This window comes from Arvicola amphibius, chromosome 3 (assembly GCF_903992535.2).
Source record: "Arvicola amphibius chromosome 3, mArvAmp1.2, whole genome shotgun sequence".
Lineage (NCBI taxonomy): Eukaryota > Metazoa > Chordata > Mammalia > Rodentia > Cricetidae > Arvicola > Arvicola amphibius.
The window spans coordinates 84106036-84119623 of record NC_052049.1 but is presented as its reverse complement, the minus strand read 5'-3'; the positions used below and the strand labels follow the sequence as shown (position 1 = coordinate 84119623).

General features: G+C 48.9%; 1 protein-coding gene across 1 annotated transcript in view; it reads left to right on the top strand.

Moving 5' to 3' along the window:
* Panx1 (pannexin 1) overlaps positions 1-9776 on the top strand; it is a 51601-nt gene extending 41825 nt beyond the window's left edge. Inside the window, exons 3-5 of the mRNA XM_038322423.1 lie at positions 3417-3637; positions 5135-5793; positions 6944-9776. Of these exons, the coding sequence (XP_038178351.1) occupies positions 3417-3637; positions 5135-5793; positions 6944-7023 (960 nt within the window). The 3' untranslated portion in view covers positions 7024-9776. The remainder of the gene's footprint in view (positions 1-3416; positions 3638-5134; positions 5794-6943) is intronic.
* Positions 9777-13588: the final 3812 nt, after the last annotated feature.

Genomic DNA, 13588 nt, shown 5'->3' with positions numbered 1-13588 from the left:
CCTCCCTCGCTCATGTCTCTGTTATTTATGGTATTTATGTTGGGTAGGTGAGAACTCACCAGACAGACGGAAGCTTCCAGGCAGAGGTGAGAGCTCACTAGACAGAAGCTTCCAGGCAGAAGGAAGCAGACGCTCTAAGGTCCACAGAGTAGAACCGTGGTCAGACTTCTATTTTTGTTTGCTCTTTCTCTCTCATGTGCTTCACAGCGCAGTGAGCAGTAGGCTCTGCCTCTCTTGTGACGGTTCTGACCTCTTTGTCTAGGGACTTTTCTGTTTTCTCTGTGCTAGGTACTTACACTCCGCGGCTCTGCTGTGTTTTGATTTCTAATTGTTGGGCTGTGTGATCTTTGGTGAGATGGTGGTACTTGAACCTGGAGGGCGGGTATGGGGTGTGCACCATCACTGCCCGACACAGGGCAGGTGCTAGGAATGTTTCTGAGTCCACATCCTGTCCAGTTAACCCTGTAAGGCAGGCGGCATATGCCGCGGGGAGCACTGTTGAGCTGCTTGCATGGATCTTTGTGTTCGATGAAGAGTTAGACCGTGGAGGTAATTGTTCTGGGTAACCTCAGGCTCCTTGCACACCGAGGTCATGTGACCCCAACCCCTTCCAGGAACAACAAATTTGAAAGTCAGCATACTAAGAGATGCAGGTGGTTCTCTGAGAGGGTCTCGCTGTCTTGGGAAGAACACAGTGCCAACCAGTTGGGACATTGTACCAAGGGGTGCAGTCAGAGACCAGAGTGATGTGCACCCCAGTCCTAATGTGGAGCAGGCAGCGCTGGCAACAAAGCATTCCCCGCATGCAGACACCTTGGCGATTCTCCATGTTCTTACTCTGGCAAAAGGATTGTCAAGGCGATAATTTAACGAACACTATTTGGATTCATATTGCAGTTGAATTGATTTGAATGCCATGTTAAAGACATGCAGAATGGCCCCTTTGTTTTTGGTGGGTGTGGGAAAACTAACAAGCAAGGCATTTCTATACGTTCCTGCAGGGGCAGCCAGGCTGCACGGGTATTTGGGAAACTGCAAACGCTCTCCATGTAGATCCTTAAACACTGATTTTTTTCCAATTACAGTGCACTGCGCTCTCTTGCCCCTTGGGCTCCATGCCACACTCCTCGGGTGTGTTTCACAGATTGTACACTGTTACTTTGGGGGAACAGTCCAAGGTAAATGCTGTTATTCAAATAATCCTCAAAGGAGCATGATCTATAAAACTATTTCACAAGTCCAAGCTAGAAATAGTTCTGCTTCGCATAGCCCCCACAGGAAGTGCTTAGCTGTCCCAGTGTAGGAAACAATATAGCTGTCGGGCTAATTTGTATAACAGACCATGACTAGAATAGACAGGGATGGAATGAACACAGCTAACTGTAAACTAGATCAGCCGTGCCCAGCCTGCAGTGTGTGCAGTTCAGGCTAACACTGAAAGACCCCATCCCGTGCAAACCCCAGAGTGCAGTTCAGGCTAACACTGAAGGACCCCGTCCCGTGCGAACCCCAGAGTGCAGCCTCCTGGAGGGTGCTGCCGAGTTTGGGTTGCCTGGGTTTCTTTCTCTGTTTCTGTTACATCAGGGATCCCAGGAAGGATTCATGAGAGCTTCGGGATATTTGTGAGTGGATGATTGCCTATTTCTTCTTAACTTCTATTAGAGTTAGCATTGAAAATTACTGTAGGATACAACCAGCAAGGCTTCCTCACCCAGTGAAGGCACACTCTGTCTGGACTAATGTGGTTCCCTCATCTTTGCTCAGAACTATAGTACTAACAGGCTGTCCACTGGGCCTGTGTCATGGTTAGTGATAGAGAAGCACACATCAATTGACTTCTCCATGTTTTGATAACTGCATTGGCATACCCATTTCCTTTGTGAACCTGTATGTGTTGTTTCATGCATTCAAAAACAAATGAGACAAACAGACAAAACCAAGGGATCTATGAACCCACAGTTGCAGAGGAAATGGGTGCCAGGGGCTAAGTCCTAGATCAGGAAAGGGGACAGCCATGGAAACTCTTGTGGGGTTCAAACCAAAGCCTGGAGGTTTTACTTTCTCTATTGTGCCAGCTGACGTGTTCCATGGACATGTAAAACGTTCCCCCAGGGAAAGCTGGCGGGGTTCTGGGAATGCGCACACTGCCTTTGCAGCCACAGTCTCCTGCTGCGGGCACAAGCACAGGCCTCCTGCATGAGCCTCCTGCATGAGCCTCCTGCATGAGCCTCCTGCACAGGCTTTCTGCTGCAGGCCTCACACAGGCCTCCTGCACGGGCCCGGGCCTCACACAGGCTCTGCGTGCTCATAGAGATGGTCAGGAGAGGATGTGCGTCCAGGTAGAATGAGCCTAGTGTCACTGCAGTGAACTGTGGGACTGGGACAGTGCAATCTAATGCAGTGTAGAGGGTACAGAGTTGTAGCTTGGGGGTCACATTCTAACTGGGTGACTTCCCAGCTTTGGGACCTGGGACCAGAAACCATTCCGAGCTTCCTCTCCCCTAGCCTCAAGCCTGTGGGTCGTCAGAAGGGCTCAAAGGAAAAAGCCCTGCTGTTAGCTTTTCCTGGTGATCTCCGGGGGTTATGACAGGCCAGGCATCAATCTTGTTTAGTATCTTTATGGGATGCATCCAGTTTCTTCGTCATGACACCTGTATCACATGACTGCTTCAGAGAGGGGAAACTGAGGGTCAGAGGCCCTGTGACCTCATGGCCCAAGCCACAAGGCTGAGCTTCACTGGAGCCCAGTGCTCCCGCCTCCCTGGGCTTCTAATCAGATGGGGCTCCAGGGCATCCTTCAGTCTCCTGACACCCTGACACCCTGCTCTGTGTGTCCCCCAACCCTGGTCCTCACCATAGATCTCTTCCAGCTATGACCGTCTGGCGCTCCACACCCTGGAGGTTGTAGGTGTTTATTCCAGCTGCTTTACAGACCATTGACAGGGGAAAAAAATAAAAACAGAGCTTTTCATAATGTTTCTTTGGCATTTTCCCAGATTCCAAAGAAGTAAAAAGCAAAACAGAAAACTAGAGCTTTAAACCAGAACAAGTAAAAGGAAAAACAACAACAAAATCCAGCAAAGGTCACTGTGACATTTACCTGTTTCTTAATTCTGTTCTGTTGAGGAGTCAGTCTATGGGACAGGGGAGTGCTTCTTCTTCCTCTTCTTCTTTGTTTCTGTGGAGTCATCAGTTCCTTCAAATTAATGTCTGTTGAATGAAAAAGGATCAACTCTGGGTCCGATATTGAAAAAAACAGTAATGGACAGGCAGCAAGCTGGTGTCCATGAGCGACATGGGAATGCTCGTGTGTCCCCGAAATGGGGACAAGAGCAGCTCCTGGCAGAGTCAAGACAGCTTCCAAGCTTCTTGCTGCTGAGAGGGCGTGCTGACCGTGGCTGGCTCTTGCTTTCCAGTTCTTCCCCTACATCCTGCTGCTGTTCGCCATACTTCTGTACCTGCCCACGCTGTTCTGGCGCTTCGCGGCAGCCCCGCATCTCTGCTCAGATCTTAAGTTCATCATGGAAGAGCTCGACAAAGTCTACAACCGTGCCATCAAGGCTGCCAAGAGCGCCCGGGACTTGGACCTGAGAGATGGACCTGGACCGCCAGGCGTGAATGAGAATGTGGGGCAAAGGTAACAGCTCCAGAAGACTGCCTGGAGCCATCCTAGGATGAGTTCCCTGCCCTTTCTCTTGCCAGGCTAGCCCAGAGTGCTGATTGCCAAGAGTGGGTAGGTAGGTTGGGTGCCACCAGCTGAGGGACAACCCCTCCCCACTGCCCTCAGGTCAGTGTTCCTTTCCCTGGCCGGTCTCATCCTTTGGAAAGTAGTTCTCCCAGGGATGATAGATCAAAGTCTCAAACAGAGCTTGCTTGCTTTGATGTCTATAATGGAAAAGCGCAGAGGATTCGGGGCAATCAAGCATATGGAAGGGAGGAGAGAAGTGGCCCCAGCAGGTGGAGACCCTCCTTGTCACGTTCTTCCTCTGGCTCTGTCATTGCCAGTAATAGCAGCAGCTGTCTTGTGTCTAAGACGCCTTGCCGTATTCCTGTCGTGGGGCTTCTGTTGCTGTGATAAGACACCATGACCAAAAGCAACTTGAAGGGGAAAGAGATTATTTTCGCTAACAATCTACCATTCCATTCCATTATTGAAAGAGTCAGGCCAAGAACTCAAGCAGGGCAGGAGCGGATGCACAGACCATGGGGGAGAGCTGCTGACTGGCTCGCTCTCGGTGGCTCACAGTGACCTGGGCCCTCCCACATCACTCAGCAGTCAAATAAATGAAGCCCAAGCTTGTCCACAGCCCCCCCCCCCCCCCCCCCCCGCTACGGGTCTTTTCTCAGTTGAGGTCCCTCTTAGAAAAGTGTCAAGGTGACAGAAAACTAGCCGTCACAATTCCAGGCTCTGTTTCAGTGCACAATGTTATTAATTAACTGCTTTGTATGCTCCTTTTTCTACCCTTTTATTTCCAGACAATAGATAAACATTGTCATGCAGTCTCTTCTGGGAGAGCTGGGGACCTGAACAATGCCATTTGGATCCCCCGAGTTTCCCTAACCCTCCCTGGTAGAAGCATATGTGTTCTAGTTGGGCTTAAAATTCTTTACTTTATTCTGCTTGCACAGTGAGAGATTATAGTTTGAAAACAACAACAATAAGCCAGCTGTTATTCTGGATCGGATAAATTTATTTAATAGACACTGAGCCCTGGGTAATTAAGTATTACTCACACTTAATCAACCAAATTGTCTTTAAGCTATTAAAAGGGGGCCTGAAGAGATGACTCGGTGGTTAAAGGCACTGATTCCTCCTGCAGAGGGCCTGAGTTTGGTTCCCAGAATCCACATGTTGGCTTACAAATGCCTATAACTCCAGTTCCAGGCATCTAACACCCTCTTCTGGTTCCCGAGGGCACTACACACATGCAGGCAAAGTACTCATATAAAGACTCTTTAAATGTTTAGAATATTAAAATGAAAAAAAAAAGGGTTTAAGCATGGTTTTATTCGTTAGTGCTTGAGTGAAGTTATAGTCAGTGTGTTTGAAGTTTTCAGTGTGCCGGTGTTGTGCCCTTGACATTTGATGAGACTGGCAAGCATCTCGGTTACTGTTGTTTGCTTCGTTTTCCAGTCTGTGGGAGATATCTGAAAGTCACTTCAAGTACCCAATCGTGGAGCAGTACTTGAAGACGAAGAAGAACTCTAGTCATTTAATCACGAAGTACATTAGCTGCCGACTGGTGACCTTGGCCGTCATACTGCTGGCGTGTGTCTACTTGAGCTATTACTTCAGCCTGTCCTCACTTTCAGACGAGTTTCTGTGCAACATCAAATCGGGCATCCTGAGCAATGACAGCACCATTCCCGATCGCCTTCAGTGCAAGCTCATCGCCGTCGGCATCTTCCAGCTGCTCAGCTTCATTAACCTCATAGTGTACGCTCTGCTGGCCCCTGTGGTCATCTACACTCTGTTCGTCCCGTTCCGGCAGAAGACAGATGTTCTCAAGGTCTACGAAATCCTGCCCACTTTTGATGTTCTGCATTTCAAGTCCGAAGGCTACAACGACTTGAGCCTCTACAACCTCTTTCTGGAAGAGAACATAAGTGAGCTCAAATCATACAAGTGTCTTAAGGTGCTGGAGAACATTAAAAGCAATGGGCAGGGCATCGATCCCATGCTCCTCCTGACCAACCTAGGCATGATCAAGATGGATGTCTTTGATGGAAAGTCCCCCATGTCCGCAGAGATCAAGGGAGAGGACCAGGGGAACCGGATGACGGAGTTCAAAGGTAGGCTTGGCTCTCTGCACAGGCACACCTTTATGTCAGTCGGGGCTGCCTTACCTGCCTGCCACTTGAACTGTCGCCCCAGTGCTGTCCTGGGGAAGAGTGTGGGAACAGATTGCTGTTACCCTGAGTTTCCAAACAAGGATCCATCTGTGCTTCTTCCTCAGTCTCCTCTCCACCCGCCCTCTGGTTCTTCTGTCTGGGTCGTGTTCTCTGTCTCCTGCCCCGCCTCTGCTTCTAGCAATCTTCTTGTCTCTGTCTTGTCTTCCTGTCTGCACCTCCCATCTCTTTGTCCTTCTGCCTTTCCTTCTTTTTAGTATCGATTGTTTGTTCTTTGACAAGTTCGTACGTGTTTACAGTACGTCTTGATATCATATCCAGCTTCCCCACAATATATCCCCTAATATAGCCCCTTCCCACCTTCATATCCTTTCCTTTTCTTTTCTGACCCAGTGACTCCAGTTAGTGCTGCCTGCAAGGATGTTGATTGCTCATGTTGGTTGTCTTGTACAGGTGACCATCGCTGCAGTGAGCTGGGTACTAACCCACGTCATGTTCAGGAGCCAGTGTTTTGTTTCCCTGCCCCCCTTGCTCTTAATTTTTTTCCCTTTTCGTAGGCATTCCCTGAGCTTTGATTTAGAGGTTGGGGGATTAGAATAGATGTCTCATTTAGGGCTGAGCGTTCAGCAGCCACTTCACTGTTCTCAGAGCTTAGACCAGTCGTGAGTCTCTGCACTGACTGCTGCCCACCGCAGAAGAAAGGGTTCTCCGGCCGAGGTCGCACTGATCTATGGGTAGAACCGTCAATATTTAGAAGGGAGTTTGATAACTTGTCCATTTGGCCTCTGTAGAACCTAGGACCTCCTGAGCTATGGGCTTTGTACTGTGTTTACTATACAAGTGTGATTTCCCTCCTCTGGAGCAGAGCAGGCCTCATATAACCAAGAGTGGTTGGTTACTCCCAAAGCCACCTTTTGATTTTCTTTCTCAAAAGAGGGAGTTTATTGACTTTCTTGCAATGACCTGACTTCAGACTAGGAAGCAGACACGGTAAAACAATGTGTGTGTTGTGTGAGAAGTCCTCCCAGCGGAGTAAACAGCACCATGCTCCCTGCTAGTCCTCCTTTCTAAATAGTGGTTTTAATTTTGACAGATTTGGACCTGAGCAGCGACACTACAACCAATAACGGAGAGAAGAACTCTCGACAGAGGCTTCTAAACGCATCTTGCTGATGGTTTCGTTCTTGAGTTTCAAGTCCGTGGTTTCTGCGGCCGAAGCCCCGCTGTTGGGCCTGTAGCTCGTTTGCGTTTGCGGTAAAGTGTCTTTGTTAGTGATGTGGCGTGTGTCTTACCAGTCCCTGATAGACACAATGGCCAAAGTGTCGTCTGTCACTGTGATAGACGAGTGTCGTGGAAGAAAGGATTAGGACTGTCCCACAAGACGAAATATGGAAATGAGTAATGGGCTCTGTCTGAGGTCCTCATCAAAGGGCTGTTAAGAGCATAGAGCCTTCTAAAGCCTTCTAGAGCCTTGAAGAAACGCCGTTCTGGACTGACATGTTGCGAGACCTGGAGCTTCCGGAGAGCAAGCACTTTGGGAGATGTCTTGTTTTATGAGATAATAATAAACATGGCAGGATATAATTTAATAATGCCCTCTGTGTGCTCTTACTGACCGCTGAAGAAGAAAAGCATTCACTGGCCCTACCAACAACCTTGGCCTATGCATAGCAGCGCCCTAAGTTGGGAGTGACCTGGAGTCGTGGCCCCTGTACTGGCAGACTCTCCTGTCACTTGCCAGCCTCAGCTGATTGTTGTCCTGTAATCTCTGCTCGCTGCCCTTTGCCCTCTGCAAGCACAGCAGACTGAGGCCGTGCCAACTGAAGCCAGCTGAGGAGGCAGAGTTGTATTGGTCATGCTATGGTGACTCTCGGAAGGAAGGCTTCAGAGACAGCCGTGGGAAATCTGAACTTAGATGTACTGATAGATGTCATCAAGAGATCTGAGACAGGAGAACAGTGTTTTATGGAAGCACATTGACAGAACAGCACGGGGAGGGGCACTTTGCCCAATATGAGCTGTGCATGGAGCTGACGCGTTTGGAGACAGGTTGTTTATATTGGAGCACAACTTTTAAAATTGCAGATTAATTTATATAATTGAGATCATTTGAGAAGAACATTCTAGCATTGATAAGAATTACAGAATACATTACACACACGAGGTCAGGATGGATGGAAGCACCGCTTTGTGAGCAGGTTTATTCTTTGCGACATGGTCTCGCTCTGTAGCTCAGCCTGCTCTTAGAATTGCGACAGTCTTCCTCGCTTGGCCTCCCAAGTGCCAGGCTTTATAAACAGGCATGCTGACTTGAAATTTGGTGAAGTCCATTCTCATTCTAACCATGTGAACACACCGTACGTTCTTGCTTTGTCTGCAGACCTTCCCATTTTTAACACCTTGTCTAATGAAAGCCCTCAGGAATCGCCCGGTGTACTTCTGGCCAATCTTAGGGGCAGTTGTTTACCTGTCTAATTGCTTTATGGTGAAGTCAGAAGTTGCATGAGTGGCTGCCTGCCTTCGGGAATGTACAGAAAAGCAGATTTGCTTATGCTTCCGTGGCAGGTTCTGAGTTGGAACTCAGATGTCAAGAGTGCACAGGGTATTTGAATGGTGCTGTTCCACGGTGCTTCCTCCTGTTGAGTTATGTTTGACGGCACCATGGCAACTAAGGACTGGTTTGTACATGTTTATACTGCTTGTTGGAGACATTTCTTTACAGTCCTCTACAGTGTGTATATGTGGGTTTTGTTCTTTTTTATTTTTTTACTTTGAAATGACCTTTAAAAAAATCCTTTTCTAGGCAATGGATTTTTTTTTTCAAAAAGTGTCATCTTGTGGCATAACTTGTACTTTGAGGCAATAAAAAAATAATATTTTAGGAGATCAGGAGCTCTCTGAGCCCAGCCACATGTAGTCCTTTGGTCAGAACGTGTGATTGGGTCCTCGGTCTCTGTTTCAGTTTCCCTCCCTTGCTCTCTTGAGCTACAGTAGAACCCATGACATCCCAGGCATCTGACTTGGTACTGACTGTGACATACATGGACAGGCAGTCCTGTATGGAGGGCGTCAGAGCCTAGCAACGCACAGCGAAGACATGGGTAGGTATAAGAGATGATAGAATACCCACAGGAAAGGCTTCCAGAAAGTAGAAAACCCTTTGTGGTGTCAGGAAGAGCCATGTTGTCCAGTCCCCTTGCCCTGAGTTCTGTGGCCCATGGTTTCCAGGAGGCAGGTGACCATCTTCAGCCGTAAAGCCTCTAGACTAAAGTTTAGCCAGAACGGCACCCGTGGTCTCAAGCAGTTGAGCTGCAGCTGGCTTCTCTACTTCCCTTCCAGGACATGGGGAGAAGCCCGTGGGGCACGTGGTGCTGCTGCTGAATTACAGCTCCAAGGAGCTGGTGTATCGATGCCCAGCGGTGCACTTTGGCCTGGAGTTAGCCCCTCCGCCCGCTGACTCGCTGGCTTTGAGCTCTTCTCTAGGGATGAGGGGGCTGCTTTTGTCAGCACTTGTCCCTTTATTATAGACATAGCAGGTCCTGAATGACCACTGTGGGGCCACTGGCCTTGTTTTCAGTCTTAGTGGACTACAGAGGTTTCCAAACCAGACTCAGTAGCGTGGCAGCCTGAGCAGCACAGATCTTCCTGGAAGCAGTGTTCTGGCGCATTTGCCATTTTACCAAGGGGGCATGTAGAGCACTCCAGCGTAGAGGCCCTTCAGCTCTGGGTGGGGCTGTTTAAAGTTACAACAGACCCAGATCTTGTAGGTTGTCCTACTGAGGGGAGCGTGCCTTGCCCTTGAGAAAGCTGCTGCCTTCAGCCTGAGACTTGGCTGGATGTTGGCTTAACTGAGTCATGGTTGCATACTTCTGAGAGAATGTCTTTTTGTTATTCCCCTTCACTTTCTAGAATCAAAGTGAATCCGAGTGAGGTGGGCAGCCTCTGGCCTGGAGTGACCGGGTATCCAGCATTAATCTCGTTTTCTCTGGAGTCGCGAGGCTGCCACTTTGCAGTGTTCTTGCCTGTTGTGTGTCTCTGGAGTTTGGGTGGGGAGGATGGGACTCAGTCAACATACGACTTAGATAACATCACCCTGCTTCACAATGGCGCTGTTAGGGACTGGAAACCCTGCCTTGTTTGGTGGTTCTGTATTGCATGTGTGTTTTAGCGTGTATAAACGCCTTTATGACGTATCCATTCCCACCCAAGACCTAGCCCCTGTAGCTTTGTTCTGTGAAAGACAGATGGCTGCATCTTTCAGGGCACACACGCTGCTTGCTTTAATCTGCTGTGTCTGAGCAGTACAAATCTACAAAGGTCTGGCGTTCACGGCCGTTAAAACGAGCTCACCGGGTCCTCTGTTGAACGAGCAAGCAAGGGAAGATAGGGATCCTAGTTTGTTGGCATCTAGGGTCTGGTTTAATGGGCTTGCGGTCCTCTGCGGGAGGGTGGGAAGGCTCCTTCCACTGACCAGTAGCAGCAGTGCGGCCGGCAGACGCCTTTCCCTGGAAACTCCGGTGATTCTTAGCTTTTGATGTGGAATGAGTCATGATCACTCTCCGGGTTTATTTAAGTTCAGAGTTGTCTTGCAGTGGCTAGGGAAGTGGGGGTTTTAAGATCCTGGTCTCAGCGGTACAGCATAAACCTCTTAAAGGATCTGCGGGTTAAAATGTGCCCTTACCAATTAAAGTTTTGTCTTCGGGCACTGAGATGAACGGCTCCTTGGGGTGATCATTGGCATTTCTGCCTTATGTCTCAAATGAACCAAACCTATTTTGAGGGCTTGACAAATGCTATTGTGTCAAATGTGGGATATAATAGGTGCTAATTCGTAGTTTGTTTCCCTCCTGCATTCAATTAGAGCTATTGTGTTTCTGGGTCTCTTTAGCTGTGGAGTCCATTGTCGCTCGAGCATGTAGTTTTTAATCAGTAATTGTTCGTAGGTTCCTGAACGGTACAAAGTTTCTTCTATCTTAGGTACTTTTTCCTTGCTCAACAAAGAAGGAAACAGTAGGATTCTGCAGTGTGACAGGCGTTCTCTAGGAAAACAGACACAGTCAGCTCCACTTTGTATCCAGCTAGCCTTTGTGGCATCTGTGTAGAATAGAAGTTTAGGAGTGGTAGGGGAGGTTGTGATAGGGTTTCTTTGTGTAGCCAGCCTGCAGAACTTTTGGTGGTTGTTTTTGTTTCTTTGGCAGAAGGTTTCTCTGTGTAGCCCTGGCTGTCCTGGAACTCACCCTATAGACCAGGCTAGCCTCAAACTTAGAGATCCACTTAGTTCTGCCTCCCTAGTGCCATTGTGCTTGGCTAAGTTAAATTTGTAATGATTACAATTTCTCTGAAACCTTTCAAGAAAAAATATGTATGTTCTTTTTGCTGTGTTATTTGATAAAAATACTGAGCCTTTGAAGAACAACTTCAGACATTAAATTCATCTTCAGTTTTGTTCCACAAGGTCCAAAAACTGAGACCAAATGATGGCGTCAGAAAACAGTCTTGTGAAGACCATGTGGGATGCTCGCCCTACTGCTGAAGGCGGTGCTTCCGGGGGAGGCGCTTGGCCACACTACGCTGATGCAGACGCTGATGCTGATGTTCATCTAAAGAGGGTGCAGAGCTCACAGTCAAGGCTGCTGTGTCTGCAGACAGTAGCGAATGGTGCTTTAGTTCTGTGCTCTGGTGTTTCCCTAAATAAAACTTTCTTAAGTAACAGAGTTGTGACCTCACCTACCTTCTTTAGGAGTCGCTCCACTGAAGATGGAGCAGGAGGATGGGCCTTGAAACACCTTGAGGCTCCTCCCTGTCTGGTGCTGTGTGACATTCAGGAATCTCCACAGTACTTGGTAAAATCCAGCTGGCAGTAACTGAAGGAAGGCCACAGGCTGGCTGGGGTTTACAAGGTTTCTGGTGTCTGGTTGAGCTGTCTGGATGTGGGCAGGCGGACATGAGCACCTGTTCACCTCTGCTCAGGAGAGGAACACTTCTGCCATGGAAGTGAACACACTTCACAGGTTTAGTAGACCACAGGCATGCACAATCTTGGCAGAGTCCGTAGCTGTAGTAAGCACACTATAAAAGCTTCCGGGTCCCCAGCTGTCCCCCTGGGATCTGTGTGCTGCACTCATTTTCTGTAGCCCTAGAGTATAACTGCATACTTAACAGCTCAGAGCACCATTGCTGATCTTGCAGCTTCCTGTGCCAGGAGTGTAGACAGCCTATCCAGGTCCTCAGCTCAGGGTCCCAGGTGCCATCAATGTCAGGGTGGCAGGTGGTGGTCTCTGGAGACTGAGCTGGAGAAACTGCTGCCTGCAGGAGCCAGCCCTACCACCTGCTCATCTCTGGGGTTTTGGCCTGGGCCTCTCCCTCCTATCTGAAGTAGCCACATGCACCATTGCTTAATGGCTTTGCAGCCTTGGCTGTTTTACTGTTATCTCCTTTCTATTAAACCATCAGCTCTAAACTCTGCTGCAGGAAGTTCCCCCACATTTCCACCTAGCCTCCTATGCTGACACCTGTCCCTCTAGCCATCCTGAGATGCCCACAAGGCAGGCTGGTTCCTTGTCCCTGAACTCCCAGCACCTAGACCAGTGCCCAACGACAGAGGTTGCTTACCCAAACACTGAATTGAGGTTGCTGGGTGTGGAGGGGAGCACGGGTCAGAAGTGAACTCTTCCCTGGGCCAGTTACTTAGTTCTACTACACATCTGATTTGCCCAATTTAAGTCAGGTTCAACCTGTCTTCCCCCCCCCCCCCCCCACACACACACATTAGTGATTGGGAACCTGACCCCCGAGCCTCTCTGAAACATTCCCCATGACCTCTCCTTGACATGAGTGCCTGCCGTCAACCCTGGTGCTTGCTGTCCCCAGCAGTCTCCTTTTCTTAGGGTTCTCACACCCACATTATTATGTGAGAGTCCATCTGACTGTTCTAGTGTCTGCTGTTTCTGGGATTAAAAGTTCCCTGACAAAAAGCAACAGGGAAGAAGGGTTTATCTGGGCTTGCGGTTCCAGAGGGATCAAGTCCTTTGTGTTAGGGAAGTCTTGGCTACAGGCAGGGGAGATGTGGCCGGAGAAGGAACTCAGCTGATTTCACCTGCAAATGGGGAGATGGAATCGGGTGTGGAATGAGGCTGTAAAACCTCAGAGCAACCCTATTGTACTTCCTCCAGCCAAGATCCCCTTCCCAAATGTTACTTAACTTCCCTAAACAAAGCCGCTGCCTGGGGACCAAGTGTTCAACTAAGAGACCAAGTTCTCTTCAAACCGTAGTGGGATCATCATCACCAGCTGGAAGTGCCGAAGCCGTTACAGTAAGGGGGGGCACCTGTTCTCAGTACGTATCCATCCACGAAAGAGGTTTATTCTGTGATAGCCCCTCCTGTCACCCAGGGGTCTAACAGGAAGGGAAGGAGATGCTGGACCGGCGCTGCCCACCTGGATCCACAGCCCTGGGCTCTTCCAGATAACACTGAGTTACAGCAGCTAAAGTGTAGAATTGAGAAATAGTCACCTTCTATTTCTTACACCCTTCATGTTCTGGCAGTCCCTTCATGAAAGCAAAACAGAGGAAGAGTGTGTGGTGTTCTTGGTGTTCTAGCAGAGACGGGGCAGGCCTGTCAGTGAAGCATCCCTTTCAAGGGCCGGTTTCTAAAGTTGCCGTGTGTCTTTTCTCTCATACACACACAAATAAAAAACAAGAGGAGCTAAAGTGTTGTCAAAATCACTTCCCAACCCC